This window comes from Nomascus leucogenys, unplaced genomic scaffold (genome assembly GCF_006542625.1).
Source record: "Nomascus leucogenys isolate Asia unplaced genomic scaffold, Asia_NLE_v1 Super-Scaffold_361, whole genome shotgun sequence".
In the NCBI taxonomy this organism is placed as follows: Eukaryota; Metazoa; Chordata; class Mammalia; order Primates; family Hylobatidae; genus Nomascus; species Nomascus leucogenys.
In genome coordinates this window covers 1555107-1572527 of record NW_022095772.1, presented here as the reverse complement: position 1 = coordinate 1572527, position 17421 = coordinate 1555107, and the positions used below count along the sequence as shown (strand labels likewise).

The window sequence follows — 17421 nt, the reverse complement described above, 5'->3', positions numbered from 1 at the left end:
CTCAGCTCGTGGCCCCACTGATGAGCTTCCCTCCGCCCTATGGGGAAAAGTAGTTTTTTTTAGACCTTATAAGATTCCCAAACCCAAAGACATTTCTCGTTTATGGTGACTTCCCAGAAGACATAGCGACATGCAAATATTGCAGGGCGCCACTCCCCTGTCCCTCACAGCCATCTTCCTGCCAGGGCGCACGCGCGCTGGGTGTTCCCGCCTAGTGACACTCGGCCCGCGATTCCTTGGAGCGGGTTGATGACGTCAGCGTTCGAATTCCATGGCGGCTCGGCGGCGACGGAGCACCGGCGGCGGCAGGGCGAGAGGTTCGGAGCTCAATATCATGGGACGGCATGCGGGGGCGGGGAGTCAGAAAGGAACGATACCACCTACTGTGACCCCCTTCCCCTTCCAGCACTGTAACCTGCACTTGGCTACCAAACCAGTTGGGGTGCTAAATTTTGTAAATTTCGGTTTTCAGAGCTTTGGGGATTACATAATTGTGCATAAAGCCTTGCGGAGCTGTAACAGCTAATGTGCCAGTACTGTTGTTAATACCTAATGTCATCCAATTTACAAAAAGTAATTGTAAGGCACACCATTATTTTATACACAACAAAGGATAAGCACTGAAAATGGTGAACTGTGATTGACTGCTTATGTCATCCATTGTAAGATGCATCCCAGTTCCAGAGAGTAAAATGCGAGTCTTAGACCTATTGAGATACGGTATTATGTGTATAATGTTCTTAAATGCATAGGTCCACCCTATAAATTAGGTACTATTGTACTTCTCTAGAAGTACAGTATTGTACAATATTCTAATATTGGAGCAAGTGAAGTAGGAAGAGATCAAATACTTCACGTTTCCACAGAGAAAAGCAGCAGAGCTAGGCTCTAAATTAGGCACAGACTCTTGAGCACTTTACTAACCTTTATCCCATACCGCCTCATGTATGAGGTGGGTATTTGGGGGACATTGGGCCACAAGTAAAACAGATAAGCAGGCCTCAGTCCATAAGCTTACAAGACTCCTGGGGCTCCCTTTTATTTTGTTTTATTTCATTTGGCTAGAATAGCAATTTAGGAAGAATTACACAGAATGTTACACAAGAGTAGTGTGGTGACAGTTGTTATTGCCTCTGTAAACTTAGAAAATTATCTGAAACCGGCGGGGTGCGGTGGCTCACGCCTGTAATCTCGCACTTTGGGAGGCCGAGGAAGGCAGATCACTTGAGGTCACGAGTTCGAGACCAGCCTGGCCAACATGGTGAAACCCTGTCTGTACTAAAAATACAAAAATTAGCTGGGCATGGCAGTACACGCCTGTAATCCCAGCTACTCGGGAGGCTGAGGCACGAGAATCACTTGAACCCAGGAGGCGGAGGTTGCAGTGAGCCAAGATCGCACCACTGCACTCCAGCCTGGGCGAGAGAGTGAGACTCCACCTCAAAAAAAAAAAAAAGAAAATTATCTTAAACCATTTCTTTAAAAGATTTTTTTCAATCTTTAAAATCTGCACGTATTCAGGTGTACTCATTCTTTCCTAATTTCCAAATTCTGTAGCATTAAATGAAAGCAAAAGAGTTAATAATGGCAACACGGCTCCAGAAGACTCTTCCCCTGCCAAGAAAACTCGCAGATGCCAGAGACAGGAGTCGAAAAAGATGTTTGTGGCTGGAGGAAAAGCTAATAAGGACAGGACAGAAGACAAGCAAGATGGTATGCCAGGAAGGTCATGGGCCAGCAAAAGGGTCTCTGGTAGGAGTGGATCTGGGGGATGATATCTTGTTATTTCAACTCTTATTTCTTCTTTCTTTCAGGATATAATTAATTTCTCTATCCTTTGGGCATACCACAGCACTAATCTACTGCCTTGAATCTTCATTTTCATGTATTTGAGATGGATTGGGGTCTAAGGAAAGACCAGGATTGGTTGGGCAGGCAGAGTTAATCCTGACAAGTTTCTGTTTAACCACAACAGCTGTTTTTGATTCCCATAAAGTAGTACCTATCTGTCTTTCCTCAGAATCTGTGAAGGCCTTGCTGTTAAAGGGCAAAGCTCCTGTGGACCCAGAGTGTACAGCCAAGGTGGGGAAGGTAAGAGACTCTGGAACCGATCTTCAGTCCATGGATGTCTCAGAGAGCATCCTTTGTTATAAGGACTCCTGTCTGGGATGCTGTTAGTATTCATTTTAGGAACCCTCTCCAAAATATGATGAGTGATTAGTTTTCTCTAATGGCAAGAGATAGGGCTTGGGGTTAATAATCAGGGTATTTTTTAACATGGTTTGTTAGACCATTCTTGCATTGCTATAAAGAAATACCTGAGACTAGGTACTTTATAAGAAAAGAGGTTCCTAGAGGCTGTACAGGAAGCATAGCAGTATCTGCTCCTCAGGAGGCCTTAGGAAGCTTTTATTCATGGCAGAAGGTGAAGCAGGAATAGGCACTTCACATGGCAAAAGCAGGGGAGAGAGAGAGATTGGAGAAGATGTCACAGAGAGAGAAAGAGAGAATGGGGGAGGTGTCACATGCTTTTAAACTACCAAATCTTGTGTGAATTCACTCACTATCAAGAGGACAGCAGCAAGACAGTGGTGCTAAACCATTCATGAGAAATCCACTTCCATGACTGAATCACTTCCCACCAGGCCCCACATCCAGTACTGAGGATTACAATTCAGCGTGAGATTTGGGAGGAGACAAATATACAAACTATATCACATGCATACCTTTTGTGGTTGCCATCAGCCTTCTACACCTCATTCTCTTTTTAAACCAGAAAATGGTATCCTTGTTAAGGGAAAACTGTTTTCTTGTTCTAATGAGAAACTGTACCCTGGAATGGCATGAGTTACTGATGAATGGGGAAAAAAGGAGGCTACCTCTGGAGTAAGTTTTCCTTAACTCAGTTAGAATCTTTTTTTTTTTTTTGAGATGGAGTCTCAGTCACCCAGGCTGGAGTGCAGTGGTGTGATCTCAGCTCACTGCATCCTCCACTTCCTGGGTTCAAGTAATTCTCTTGCCTTAGCCTCCCAAGTAGCTGTGATTACAGGTGCCCACCACCACGCCCAGCCTGGGCTAATTTTTATATTTTTAGTAGAGACGGGGCTTCACCGTGTTGGCCAAGCTGGTCTCGAACGCCTGACCTCAAGTGATCTGCCCACCTCAGCCTCCCGAAATGCTGGGATTGCAGGCGTGAGCCACCATGTGCAGCCTAACTCAGAATCTTTTGTATAGTTAAAAAAAAAAAGGAGGCATGTTTTCATTTATAGTAAGGTTACACCCAGGTTACTGGTAGAACATAGGTTTGCAATTCTTTCCTTGGGAGATGAATGTTGATGTTGCTGTAGAATGACAGCTTGAGCCATAAGAAAATTTAAAGCCTCATTTAGGATCTCAGGGCTGAACCTATACTAATGTTGATTTTTTCTCTCTCTTTCTTTCTAGGCTCATGTGTATTGTGAAGGAAATGATGTCTATGATGTCATGCTAAATCAGGTAAGAGGCAGAAGAGGTGGAACCATTATATTATGAGACCATCTTCTTGATAATTATTGATGATAGCATCCCAGTGCTCAGATCTTTAAAGTCCCTTTTTTTTTTTTTTTAAATTTTGTTTTTTCTTTTTGAGATGGAGTCTCACTTCATCTCCCAGGCTGGAGTAAAATGGCGCAATCTCGGCTCACCGCAACCTCTGCTTCTAGGGTTCAAGCAATTCTCCTGCCTCAGCCTCATGAGTAGCTGGGGTTACAGGTGTGCACCACCACACCCAGCTAATTTTTTGTATTTTTAGTAGAGACAAGGTTTCGCCACGTTGACCAGGGTCTGGTCTTGAACTCGTGACCTCAAGTGATCCACCCACCTCAGCCTCCCAAAGTGCTGGGATTATAGGCGTGAGCCCCTGCTCCCGGCAAGTCCTTTATATTAATATTAGCCATTAGTGGTTAAACACCTGAGTACTCAGCCCTAGCACACATCAGATAGCAGAGTCCTCTGTGACAAGATTTTTTTTGCAAATTTCGTATCATTTATTGAAACTGTTAACTCTCTGTTCATATCCTTTTGCACTTTTTTTTTTTTTTTTAAAAGAGACAGGATCTTGTTCTGTCACCCAGGCTGGAGTGCAGTTGGTACAGTCATAGCCCACTGCAACCTTGAACTTCTGGGCTCCAGCAATCCTCCCACCTAAGCTTCCTGAGTAGCTCGGACTTCAGGCGCATGCCACGAAGCCTGACTAATTTTTAAATTTTTTATGAAGATAAGAATCTCGCTATGTTGGATAGGTGGTCTTGAATTCTTGGCCTCAAATGATCCTCCTGCCTTGTCCTCATGAGGCACTGGGATTACAGGGATGAGCCACTGGGACAAGCTGTTTTGCACATTTTCTAAAAAGTTATTGGTCCTTTTCTTACTGGTTTCAAGGAACTTTATATAATATGGAGAAGAGCCTTTTGTCTGTAACATAAACTGCTTATATGTTTTCCAGATTTGTCATTTACCTTTTGGTTTTCCTTATAGTACACTTTGCCAATATTGAAGTTTTAAATTTTTTCTATAGTTAAATTTATTAATTTATTAATTTTTCTTTTTTAAAAAATTTTGGGTTTTTTTTTTTTTTGGAGACAGTCTTGCTATGTTGCTCAGGTTGGCCTTGAACTTGTGGCCTCGTGTGATCCTCCAACCTCAGCCTCCCCAAGCCCAGCTTTCTTTTTAATCAACCTTTTTCTCTTGTTTGTGGTTTTGAGTAGATAATACATTTGCCTCATTAATATATTTCCTGGATATGACTTCATATTTGAATTTATTGATCCAACAAATTATATATTATATATTATATATATTACAAAAATATATTATATATTATATATATTACAAAAATATATTATATATATTATAACCAATTAGTATTTATTTGTTACTATTTCTTCTACTTAAAATACCACAAGCAAATAGAAAACACCTTAAGGTTGGCTGGGTGCAGTGGCTCACACCTGTAATCCCAGCACTTTGGGAGGCTGAGATGGGCAGATCACCTGAGGTCGGGAGTTCAAGACCAGCCTGAGCAATGTAGAGAAATCCCATCTCTACTAAAAATAAAAAATTAGCCGGGTGTGGTGGCACATGCCTGTAATCCCAGCTACTCGGGAGGCTGAGGCACGAGAATTGCTTGAACCCGGGAGACGGAGGTTGCGGTGAGCTGAGATCGCACCATTACATTCCAGCCCTGGGCAACAAAAGCAAAACTCCTTCTCAAAAAAAAAGAAGGAAAATACCTTAAGGCAGCCAGGTGTGGTGGCTCATGCCTGTCATCCTAGCACTTTCAGAGGCCAAGGCTGGAGAATCACTTCAGGTCAGGAGTTCAAGATCAGCCTGGGCAACATGGTGAAACCTTGTCTCTACAAAAAAATACAAAAACACCTGGGCATGGGCCAGCTACTTTGGAGGCTGAAGTGGGAGGATTGCTTGAGCCTGGGAGGTTGAGGCTACAGTGAGGTGTGATTGAGCCATTGCACTCCAGCCTGGGTGACAGAGGGAGACCCTATTTCAAAAACAAACAAACAAACAAAAATCATAAAAACATTTACAAAAAAATTTTTTAAAGGAAAAGAAAATATCAAGCTGGGCGTGGTGGCTCATGCCTGTAATCCCAGCACTTTGGGAGGCCAAGGTGGGCAGATCACTTGAGTTAGGAGTTCAAGACCAGCCTTGCCAATATGTTGAAACTCCATCTCTACTAAAAATACAAAAAAAATTAGTCTGGTGTGGTGGCGTGTGCCTGTAATCCCAGCTACTAGGGAGGCTGAGGCACAAGAAATTGCTTGAACCTGGGACACAGGTGGCAGTGAGCGGAGATTGCACCACTGCACTCCAGCCTGGGTGACAGAGCAAGACTCCGTCTCAAAAAAAAAAAAATCTCAGGCTCCTTTTTGTTCTAACATCTAATGACCTTTTTTTTTCACCAGTGGGCTAAGGTCGTACAATGGCTTTAGAATGTGAGCAAGCAGGAGATAGAGGTAGGAAGGGGCAGCATGCTTAACAAAGAAGAATGCCTCCATATCCAGGGCTTGGCCATACAACATCAGCTGCTATGCCTTATCATGGACTTCTCTCTCTCTTCACTCTGAGTGATTTACTTACAGATACCTCTTTTTAGATACTGGCCATATTCTCTCTCAGTATCTCCAAGTCAGGTCAGGTTAGGTATGGGACAGATGTGGCAGTGGTTTTGCGTATCCCTTGTCCCCTCCCATTATTGCCCTGCTCTCAGCTCATTGTCAAATTTCTGCAGCTGACAAACAAAAGCTGTGAGTAGAACTGTCAAGGAGTAAGTCATTTAACAGTTGAGCATAACAGTTTTAGACCTTTGGAGCATCAAAATTGTTTTCATTTGGGAAATAATTATTGGGAGTGGATTGGGACCTGGAAAACACATATAGCTTAGAAAATATCTAAATAGGGAGCTGAGGCAGGAAAAAACTGGAGGAGCCATTCAATGTAGGATATTTGAGGTTGGATAGAGGGTTTTAGGAAGCTTCTAGACTCCCACTTTAATTCCTAAGAATCCAAAGTTTAATGTATAAGCCCTATTTCTTCTTTATGTCTTTAATCTTCCAAGAGTCTAATTTTCTTGCCTGATACTATGCTTTTCCTTATGGAAATCACTGGCACCTGTGACGAAGGATAAGTCATTGGTTTATGTGATTCCCATTTGCAAAACTCCTTTTTTTTGTTTTTTGTTTTTGTTTTCACTCAACGTAGACCAATCTCCAGTTCAACAACAACAAGTACTATCTAATTCAGCTATTAGAAGATGATGCCCAGAGGAACTTCAGTGTTTGGATGAGATGGGGCCGAGGTAATGATTTTTATTGAGATTTTATGAGTTGGCATTCAGAAAGTCAGAAGCAGCTTAGAGGGTGGCCAAAGGATTCTCTGGGTTTAAATTGGGTCAGTAGAGGCCTGAAGTCTGGGAGAGGCTTAGGAATCAAGTTGAGCATCTTGAAATTGGGGAATGGCAGGCATCCTCCTTAGAGTTCCCACTGGAAAAACTAAGAGCAGCCCATTGAGGCTGAAAACTCTTCTATAGTTGAACTGCTAGTAGTGCTCATAGACTATGGCAGTTAGCAGGTAACTTGTATTAACATGATTAGTTCCCTAAATCCTTTCACCTTTCCCTTCTCCCTTTCCTGCCTGTTTGTCAGATGTTAAGCAGAGAGATCTTGGAGAGCTGGCCTGTTACTATTAGGGAACTATCTTACGTGTGGCATTTACTTTGCAGTTGGGAAAATGGGACAGCACAGCCTGGTGGCTTGTTCAGGCAATCTCAACAAGGCCAAGGAAATCTTTCAGAAGAAGTGAGTGCTGAAAAGTGACTATAAAAAAATACACCCTCCTCTTCTTAGATGTATCTTCTCTAAGAATTTTTTTTTAGACAGTTTCACTCTTGTTGCCTAGGCTGGAGTGCAATGGCACGATCTCAGCTCACTGCAACCTCCACCTCCTGGGTTTAAGCGATTCTCCTGCCTCAGCCTCCTGAGTAGCTGGGATTACAGACGCCCACCACCACGCCCAGCTAATTTTTGTATTTTTAATAGAGATGGGGTTTCGCCATGTTGGCCAGGCTGGTCTCGAACTCCTGACCTCAGGTGATCCGCCCGCCTCAGCCTCCCAAAGTGCGGAATTACAGGCGTGAGCCACCGTGCCCTGCCTTCTCTAAGAATTTTATAAGTGTGCGGCTTATAAAAAACTTTTCGTTTTATAGGTGTGATTTGGCCTAAATGTTAATGTCTTTTCACCCTGACATTCTGTTGTTGAAACACCAAACTGCATCCTTAGTGATTAAATCAAACTAATACCTTGAAGGTCACTAAAAACAGAAGAATCTAATATATTTAACACATGACCGACAAATTTAGGAAATTTGGGATAAGTGGAGACTATCCTGGGGTAGATAATATTCAACTAGGGGCCGAGCACGGTGGCTCACACCTGTAATCCCAGCACTTTGGGAGGCTGAGGCGGGAGGATTGCTTGAAGCTAGGAGTTTGAGACCAGCCTGGGCAACAAAGCGAGACCCCTGACTCTCCCAAAAAAAAAGAAAAAAAGAGAATATTCAGTTAGAGTTTTTAAAACTTTATGATATAGATGAAGAACTTTCTGGAGAATTGGGGAACATGTTTCTTTCAAGGAAAGGGATTAGATAGGTATCTTTTGTTTGAAATCTCAATGGCTTTTGTGGTGTTTGGGAAGGACAAGCATTGCTTTTCCCATTTTTTAAATTCCATTTGTCTCCAGAGCTTTTTTGTCCATTTAGTGTCCTCATTTAGAATTAGACTAATTTTGATTTATGGAAAGTTGATGTGTAAAGGAGCTCAGTGCTGGAAAATAAATTCTTTGGAGATTTTCTGTCTAAGGAAACAGTTGTAAGTCCATCTTCATAGTAGACCTTTATTTGTAAGGTTTTCTTACACCTTGGACTCTACAGATTCCTTGACAAAACGAAAAACAATTGGGAAGATCGAGAAAAGTTTGAGAAGGTGCCTGGAAAATATGATATGCTACAGATGGACTATGCCACCAATACTCAGGTAACTCTCACTATACTTTTTGAAAGAAACCCATCTTCTTTTTTCTTTATTTTTTATTTATTTTTTTTTGTTGTTGTTGTTTTTGTTTTGTTTTTTTTTTTTTGAGAAGGAGTCTCGCTCTTTCACCCAGGCTGGAGTGCAGTGGCGCGATCTTGGCTCACTGCAGGCTCTGTCCCCCGGGGTTCACGCCATTCTCCTGCCTCAGCCTCTCCGAGTAGCTGGGACCACAGGCGCCCGCCACCACGCCCGGCTAATTTTTTTTGTATTTTTTTAGTAGAGATGGGGTTTCACCGTGGTCTCGATCTCCTGACCTCGTGATCCGCCCGCCTCGGCCTCCCACAGTGCTGGGATTACAAGCGTGAGCCACCGTGCCCGGCCTCTTTTTTCATTTTATTTGTTAGAGGCAAAATTGTGCTCTGTTGCCCAGGCTGGGTGGCACAATCATGGCTCACTGCAGCCTCAAGATCCCTAGGCTCAAGTGATCCTCCCACCTCAGCCTCCTCAGTATCAGGAACTACAGGCATGTGCCACTGTGCCCAGCTGATTTTTTTTTTTTTTTTTTTTGTAAAGACGAGGTTTCACTATGTTGCCCAGGCTGGTCTCGAATTCCTGGGCTCAAGCAGTCCTCTTGTCTTGGCCTCCCAAAGTCTTGAGATTACAGGCATGAGGCACCACACCTACTCCTGTTTCTTCTTACTCAGGGTAAAGCAGAATAGCTTAGATCATTCCTAGACTGGGACAGGCCAGGATATCTTGAGTCCTTTCTACTTCTCACCTCAGGGGTGCTCTCACTGATCTTTGTAATCCCGAAGGGACAGTAAGAATGAGGACAGAATATGCCTTTCTAGTCGCGGCTCTGTTATTTACTAAGGTGTTTTGTTTTGTTTTTTTTTTTTTTGAGATGGAGTTTCATTCTTGTTGCCCAGGTTGGAGTGCAATGGCTCAGTCTCAGCTCACTGCAACCTCCAGCTCCCTGCAACCTCCAGCTCCCGGGTTCAAGCGATTCTCCTGCCTCAGCCTCTCAGGTAGCTGGGATTACAGGTGCCCGCCACTATGCCCAGCTAATTTTTTTTGTATTTTTAGTAGAGACAGGGTTTCACCATGTTGGCCAGTCTGGTCTTGAACTCATGACCTTGGGTGATCTACCTGCCTCAGCTTCCCAAAGTGCTGGGATTACAGGCGTGAGCCACCACGCCCGGCCTACTAAGGTTCTTATAAAATCTTAGGCCCTATTTCCAGAAGTTTATTGTTGTTTTCATTTTTTTGTTTTTGTTTTTTTTTTCTTGAGACGGAGTCTCGCTTTGTCGCCCAGGCTGGAGTGCAGTGGCATGATCTCGGCTCACTGCAGGCTCCGCCTCCAGGTTCACACCATCCTCCTGCCTCAGCCTCCCGAGTAGCTGGGACTACAGGCGCCTGTCACCACGCCCGGCTAATTTTTTTTTTGTATTTTTAGTAGAGACGGAGTTTCATCATGTTAGTCAGGATGGTCCCAATCTCCTGACCTCATGATCCGCCCGTCTTGGCCTCCCAAAGTGCTGGGATTACAGGCATGAGCCACCGTGCCTGGCCCAAGAAGTTTATTGTTATGGACCAAGAGAGGAGTGATAAAAAATCAAACTGATTAAACAATTACATTTAAATTTGTTTTCACTTCTGGATATATACCACCATAAAAAATTTAATTTAGATAAACTGAGGTATACCAGTATGCTGAAACTGTCCTGAAACAGTCACATATCCAAAAAAATGGAGAAGTTTTAGTCTTTTTTAAGATGGGAAGATCTGAGACATAATAGCTATCTTTACACACTGACGTCATGAGGAAAGCCTTTTTTTTCTAGACTTATTCTGAGTTGTAAAATGTGGGAGGCAGAACTAGTATGGTCAACTGTCTATATCCATGGATTCAGTGAACTGAGAATTAAAAATATTTGAAAAATTGCTTCTGTACTGAACCTGTACAGCCTTTTTTTCCTTGCTTGTCATTATTCCCTAGACAATGCAATATAAAAACTTTACAAAGCATTTACATTGTATAATACTGGGTGTTATAAGAAATCTAGAGATGATTTCTTAGATTTTCTTTTGTTTTGTTTGTTTTTTGCTATAGGATGAAGAGGAAACAAAGAAAGAGGAATCTCTTAAATCTCCCTTGAAGCCAGAGTCACAGCTAGATCTTCGGGTACAAGAGTTAATAAAGTTGATCTGTAATGTTCAGGCCATGGAAGAAATGATGATGGAAATGAAGTATAATACCAAGAAAGCCCCACTTGGTAGGACTTCACATTTTCTTCTGCATTCTCTCCTCATAATTCCTAGTTCCTTTAATGGATGTTTTATTATCATTATGATTTAAAGCTTGCTCATAGTACTGAATGAAGAAAATGGAATTTGGGGTGACAGGTTGTATGGAGGGAGGAGGAACTATTTTGAAAGTTGAGGCTGGGTGTGGTGGGTCATGCCTATAATCCCAACACTTTGGGGGGCCAAGGCAGGTGGATTTCTTGAGCCCAGGAGTTTGAAACCAGCCTGGGCAACATGGTGAGACCCTGTCTCTACTAAAAATAGAAAAATTAGCCAGGCATGGTGGTGTGTGCCTGTGATCCAGCTACTTGGGAAGCTGAGGTGGGAGGATCACCCGAGCCCAGGAGGTTGAGCTGCATTTAGCTGTGTTCGTGCCACAGCACTCAGCCTGGGCAACAGGAGTGAGACCCCATCTCAAGAAAAGAAAAAAAAGTTGAAAGATGATAGTCTTTTTTAGGGAAGGACGTTAAGTACAGTTCACTAGATGGGATCCTAGTTTGGAGTCTGATCTCTGACTGGGCCTTTAGGGAAGCTGACAGTGGCACAAATCAAGGCAGGTTACCAGTCTCTTAAGAAGATTGAGGATTGTATTCGGGCTGGCCAGCATGGACGAGCTCTCATGGAAGCATGCAATGAATTCTACACCAGGATTCCGCATAACTTTGGGTAAGGCCTGTGCTGTTACTTCACTTTGTTCTTCTACCTATACATATCCCCTGTATCCATCAGCAGCAGCTATACTCTTTTAAATCTTTTATTCCTAAGAAAATGATCGTCTTGAATAGATACAGAAACAAAATGATATATAGGTAGCCTATTTAATCAGCTTACAAATATGGGATGCAATCTCCCGGCTTGACCACAGCCATGTTCTCTGAGAAAGTGGAAGTTACCAACCCAAGAGAGAATGGATCTAGCTATCCAACCACCAAGTAAAACACCTTCAGGCATATCACCCCATTTTCCTATTTGAGGTAACTAAAGCCACACAAACACCATTTCTGTGAACTCAAGTGATATTAGATAGACAAAATAACATTTTACATTTGTTGATTCTGTTTTCTGGTTTTCATCCGATTGCTATTTCTTTTATTGCTTTATAGAGCCCCATGACCTAGAAATAACCCTGAGTGGTCAACAGGTCTACCTGTGCTTCTAGATAGAACTGTATCCAACTGTTCCCTGTTGATATCAATATAACTTATTTTTAAATGATTTTATAAAAAATAATTTTAACTCTAGTCTCAAAAGTCAAAATCCACATAGTTCATCTTATACCGAGTATATATTTAATAATATTTTATATATTTGGAAGTTAAGGTCTCTTTACGGATCTCTTTCTCTCAAATGGAAAACCTGTTTCTCATACCTGCTTTCTAAAGGATCTATCTGTCATTTTCTATTTTTAGTCATGCACCTTTTAGCCACATGTCAGAAAGCTCATTATGGGTTATATCTCTGTTCTTAGACTCCGTACTCCTCCACTAATCCGGACACAGAAGGAACTGTCAGAAAAAATACAATTACTAGAGGTGAGATATGTATGAGTTGAGAAGTATTATATCCCTTATACCAGTGTCCTCCCACATTGATTCTATATCTCATCTTCTCAGGCTTTGGGAGACATTGAAATTGCTATTAAGCTGGTGAAAACAGAGCTACAAAGCCCAGAACACCCACTGGACCAACACTATAGAAATCTACATTGTGCCTTGCGCCCTCTTGACCATGAAAGTTATGAGTTCAAAGTAAGAAAAATGATCATTTATTTTCATACTCTTGCACTCTTAACCACCTCCCCCATCCCACTGTTCTCTAACTACTTCTGGTCAAGAGCAAATTGTCAATTAGGGCAGACTTTTTATGTACTAGGGATTTGGGAAGGCCAAGCTTTTCCTAGCTGCCTTGTAAGACTGTTTGGGAGCAGAAAGGTCTGCCAAGTTATATCAGAATCCCCAAATTCTTCAGTTCAGCTCAGTCTCTTTTAGAGTCCACATCGGCCTTTTTTTTCTTATTTTTCACAGGTGATTTCCCAGTACCTACAATCTACCCATGCTCCCACACACAGCGACTATACCATGACCTTGCTGGATTTGTTTGAAGTGGAGAAGGAGGGTGAGAAAGAAGCCTTCAGAGAGGACCTTCATAACAGGTCTGAGTCTAGCTTTGGGTTTGGAAAGACACTCCTTGCCCAAAAGTACAGCTATAGAACTTATAAGAGGGAGTCAGAGGAAGGTGTTGGCTTTTTTATGCTTATGGCCTATCTGTGCAGAACAACAGAGTACAATAATAATTGGCTTTTCCTTAGGATGCTTCTATGGCATGGTTCCAGGCTGAGTAACTGGGTGGGAATCTTGAGCCATGGGCTTCGAATTGCCCCACCTGAAGCTCCCATCACAGGTTACATGGTGAGTGAAATTGAACTCTGGGAGGAGCACAGGGGAAAAGGATACAGTAATGTTCTCGGTGCTTTTTTTCCTAGATTAGGATTAGGTGGTTCCCCTCCCCAAGAGTTAAGCCAGCTCACTGATAACCTTGTCATCTCTTACTGTGTCCCTCTTTCTTTAAATTCCTAAAGATACCTCAGCTTTCCCTCAGAAGGCAGAAATTCACAGGTGCTTCTACCCTCTCTAGAACAGCATTGTGAGGGGAAATGGAGAAGGGTCTATATTGTGTTTAAGGGAATAGAAAAACAGGGTCAGTGGTATGCACCTTCTCTCTAACACAGTGGGTTAGAAGCTGACCTTGGTATTCATTTATATATTTCAGTTTGGGAAAGGAATCTACTTTGCTGACATGTCTTCCAAGAGTGCCAATTACTGCTTTGCCTCTCGCCTAAAGAATACAGGACTGCTGCTCTTATCAGAGGTGAGGCAGGAGTATGTCTGTGATCTCTAGTTTATTAATTCCAGTTTTTTTCCAGTGAGAAAAGTTTGACCCCAGAACCAAGAGGTTTACCTGGGATAGCTTGAGAGAGGACCAAGTACAATTTCTAGTACATTGGATTCCTCTGCTGGAGTAGGGGAAAAAAAGTACTGATGGGATTTTCTGTTTGGCTTTGGAGCCATCTAATTCTTAGTAGGATATGGGCATTCAAAGATTTTTTGCTTTGCAGGTAGCTCTAGGTCAGTGTAATGAACTACTAGAGGCCAATCCTAAGGCCGAAGGATTGCTTCAAGGTAAACATAGCACCAAGGGGCTGGGCAAGATGGCTCCCAGTTCTGCCCACTTCGTCACCCTGTAAGTACTCAGAACCAGGAGGACTAGAAGACTCCTTTTGGCCAGATAAGACTACGTTCTCTATTGCAGCTTCTGAACCAGAGACTGATGTTGACACACTTTTTTTCCATTTGGCAGGAATGGGAGTACAGTGCCATTAGGACCAGCAAGTGACACAGGAATTCTGAATCCAGATGGTTATACCCTCAACTACAATGAATATATTGTCTATAACCCCAACCAGGTCCGTATGCGGTACCTTTTAAAGGTTCAGTTTAATTTCCTTCAGCTGTGGTGAATGTTGATATTAAATAAGCCAGAGATCTGATCTTCAAGCAAGAAAATAAGCAGTGTTGTACTTGTGAATTTTGTGATATTTTATGTAATAAAAACTGTACAAGTCTACCACTGGCTTCTTTGGCTTTATTTCTCCAAGAACTTATTTCTTCTGACATTAGTAGATCTCCATTTCCAGGACAGAAATTACTCATTGCTCTGAGGGTTATTCAGTATCCTGTTCTTAGTGGCATCTGTGCATTGAGGGACACTAATGGGGGCGCTAATGCTTTTACCTGTTTAATTCAGTTTTTCTGCAAACTGGAATTTGTTGAGTATTATCACAGGAAGGGTAGAGGCAACAAAGGCTAAGTTGTGTTTTTCTTTCCCATGCATATGTATTCACTTGCCTTTTTCAAACTTATCCACTGCAGCCTAGGTCTCCCACTACTCAACATCCTAGGACTCATCACGTGTCCAAAAATTTGGGAAGCCCTTGGAGGACTGTCACTAAGCCTGAATACATCTTGAGGAGGAAAGGAAAAAAGTGGAATGAGTTTTTACATACCCTGCTCCAACTAAGAAGTACTAAAGTTCAGGTCAGATCCTGATATGGTTAGGCTTTGTGTCCCCACCCAAATCTCATCTTGAACTGTAATCCCCAGAATCCCCACGTTTTAAGGGAGAGACCAGGTGGAGGTAACTGAATCATGGGGGTGGTTTCCCCCATGCTGTTCTTATTATAGTGAGTTAGTTCTCACAAGATCTGATGGTTTTGTAAGGGGCTCTTCCTACTTCGCTCGGCACTTCTCCTTCCTGCCACCCTGTGAAGAAGGGCTTCCCCTTCACCTTCCTCTATGATTGTAAATTTCCTGAGGCCTCCTCAGCCATGGTGAACTGTGAGTCAAACCTCTTTCCTTTATAAATTACCCAGTCTCAGGCAGTTCCTTATAGCAGTACGAAAACAGACTAATACAGATCCAAAGACTTCCTGATTGTATTTAAATACACAACACAGATAAACAACACACTTCCTTAAGTAACAGAGAAGTTTGTTTAAATTTATCCTGTAACTTTTTAGAAACCAGATATCTATCAAAATTTGAAAATGTTCATGCCCTGTTGACCTAAAACTTACAGATATATATGTTTGCATAGATGTCACTGAGGCATTGGTGTACACAAAAAGATCCATAGATAAGGAACTAGTCAAATGTATCTACTCATTGAAGTAACCTGCTATTAAAACTGAAGTAGACTGCATACTTTTCCAAAGAATAGAAGAGAGGAAAATACTTTGCAACTAATTCTACAAAGCAGTATGAAACCAAAACCAGATGAAGGTATCACAAGAAAGTAAAATTGTAGACCAATATCCCTTAATATAATTGCAAAAATCAACAAAATACTACCAAGCCTAATCCAGCAACATTATAAATGGACTATATACAATGATCAAGTGAGATTTATCACAGTAATGCAAGATTGAAAACCGAGGTAGGGCAAAAATCACATGATCATCTCAGGTGCAGAAAAAGCATTTGGCAAAATGTAACATTTTTTCATAATAAAAAAATCCAACAAAGTAGGAATGAAAGGGAGTTTCCTCCACCCTATGAAGAACATCTATGAAAAACAGCTAACATTACAGTGGTGAAAGACTGAAAGCTTATCCTCTAAGATCAGGAATAAGGCCAAGATGTCTGCGCTCACCACTTCCATTCAACATTGTACTGGAGGTTCTAACCATGGTACTTAAGCAAGAAAAAAAAGGCATCGAGATTAAAAAGGAGATAAAACTATATTTGCAAATTACATGATCTATAGGGAAGGCCCTAAAGAATCCCCATTTAGAGCTAATAAGTTCAGCAAGATTGTAGGATACAAGATGAATTGTATTTCTTTTTTTTTTCTTTTTCTTTTTTTTTTTTTGAGACGGAGTCTTGCTCTGTCGCCCAGACTGGAGTGCAGTGGCGCAATCTTGGCTCACTGCAACCTCTGCCTCCCAGGCTCAAGCGATTCTCCTGCCTCAGCCTCTCGAGGAGCTGGGACTACAGGTGCCCGCCACCACACCCGCCTAATTTTTGTATTCTTAGTAAAGACAGGGTTTCACCATATTAGCCAGGCTGGTCTCGAACTCCTTACCTTGTGATCCTCCCACCTCGGCCTCCCAAAGTGCTGGGATTACAGGCATGAGCCACCATGCCCGGCCTGTATTTCTTTTTATTTTATTTTTCTGGAGACGGCATTTTACTCTTGTTGCCTAGGCTGGAGTGCAATGGTGAGATCTCAGCTCACTGCAACCTCTGCCTCCGGGTTCAAGTGATTCTCCTGCCTCAGCCTCCCGCCTCAGCTTCCCGACTAGCTGGGATTACAGGCGTGTGCCACCACGCCTGGCTAATTTTTGTATTATTAGTAGAGACAGGGTTTCACCATGTTGGGCCCAGGCTGGTCTTGAACTCCTGACCTGAGGTGATCCACCCACCTTGGCCTCCCAAAGTGCTAGGATTACAGGTGTGAGCCACCATGCCCGGCCTATGAATTGTATTACACTAGTAAAGAATAATCTGAAAAATTAAGAAAACAATTCCATTTATAATAGCATCAGAAAGAATAAAACACTATAAATAGATTTAACCAAAGAAGCATGAAACTTGTACACTGATAACTACAAAACTATTGAAAAACATTCAAGGCCACCTTATTTATTTATTTATTTATTTATTTATTTATTTAAGACAGAGTCTTGTTCTGTTGCCCAGGCTGGAGTGCAGTGGCGCAGTCTTGCCTTAATGCAAACTCTGCCTCCCAGGTTCAAGTGATTTTCCGGCCTCAGCCTTCCAAGTAGCTGGGATTACAGGTGTGCACCGCCACACCCAGCTAATTTTTGTATTTTTAGTAGAGATGGGGTTTCACCATGTTGGCAGGCTGGTCTTGAACTCCTGACCTCAAGGCCCGCCTCAGTCTCCCAAAGTGCTGGGATTACACACTTAAGCCACCATACCCAGCTGAGACCTATTTATTTAGGTCTTGAATT

The 17421-nt window shown here is 42.3% G+C and overlaps 1 protein-coding gene across 4 annotated transcripts; it reads left to right on the top strand.

Annotated features, from left to right (window-relative positions):
• Window positions 1-211: 211 nt before the first annotated feature.
• On the top strand, window positions 212-14513 carry PARP2 (poly(ADP-ribose) polymerase 2). 4 transcript variants are annotated; one of them, XM_003280886.2, is made up of 16 exons: window positions 212-317; window positions 1558-1713; window positions 2021-2091; window positions 3445-3495; window positions 6757-6853; window positions 7277-7352; window positions 8483-8585; window positions 10696-10858; window positions 11417-11555; window positions 12358-12421; window positions 12503-12637; window positions 12914-13041; window positions 13198-13297; window positions 13659-13757; window positions 14005-14129; window positions 14247-14513. In XM_003280886.2, exons 1-16 carry the CDS (start codon window positions 272-274, stop codon window positions 14404-14406), a joined length of 1713 nt encoding a protein of 570 aa, XP_003280934.1. In that variant the 5' UTR covers window positions 212-271; the 3' UTR covers window positions 14407-14513. The 4 variants fall into 4 exon arrangements, with proteins under 4 accessions (XP_003280934.1, XP_003280935.1, XP_030664208.1 ...); XM_003280887.3 differs by having other exon boundaries at window positions 235-317; window positions 1558-1752; XM_030808348.1 differs by lacking the exon at window positions 3445-3495 and having other exon boundaries at window positions 235-317.
• Window positions 14514-17421: the final 2908 nt, after the last annotated feature.

Coding starts and splice junctions, on each gene's coding strand:
- PARP2 (XM_003280887.3), top strand. CDS start 272: ATGGCGGCTCGGCGGCGACGGAGCACCGGCGGCGGCAGGGCGAGAG. Junction 318..1,557: donor CGGCGGCGGCAGGGCGAGAG/GTTCGGAGCTCA, acceptor CAAATTCTGTAG/CATTAAATGAAAGCAAAAGA. Junction 14,130..14,246: donor TCTGCCCACTTCGTCACCCT/GTAAGTACTCAG, acceptor TCCATTTGGCAG/GAATGGGAGTACAGTGCCAT.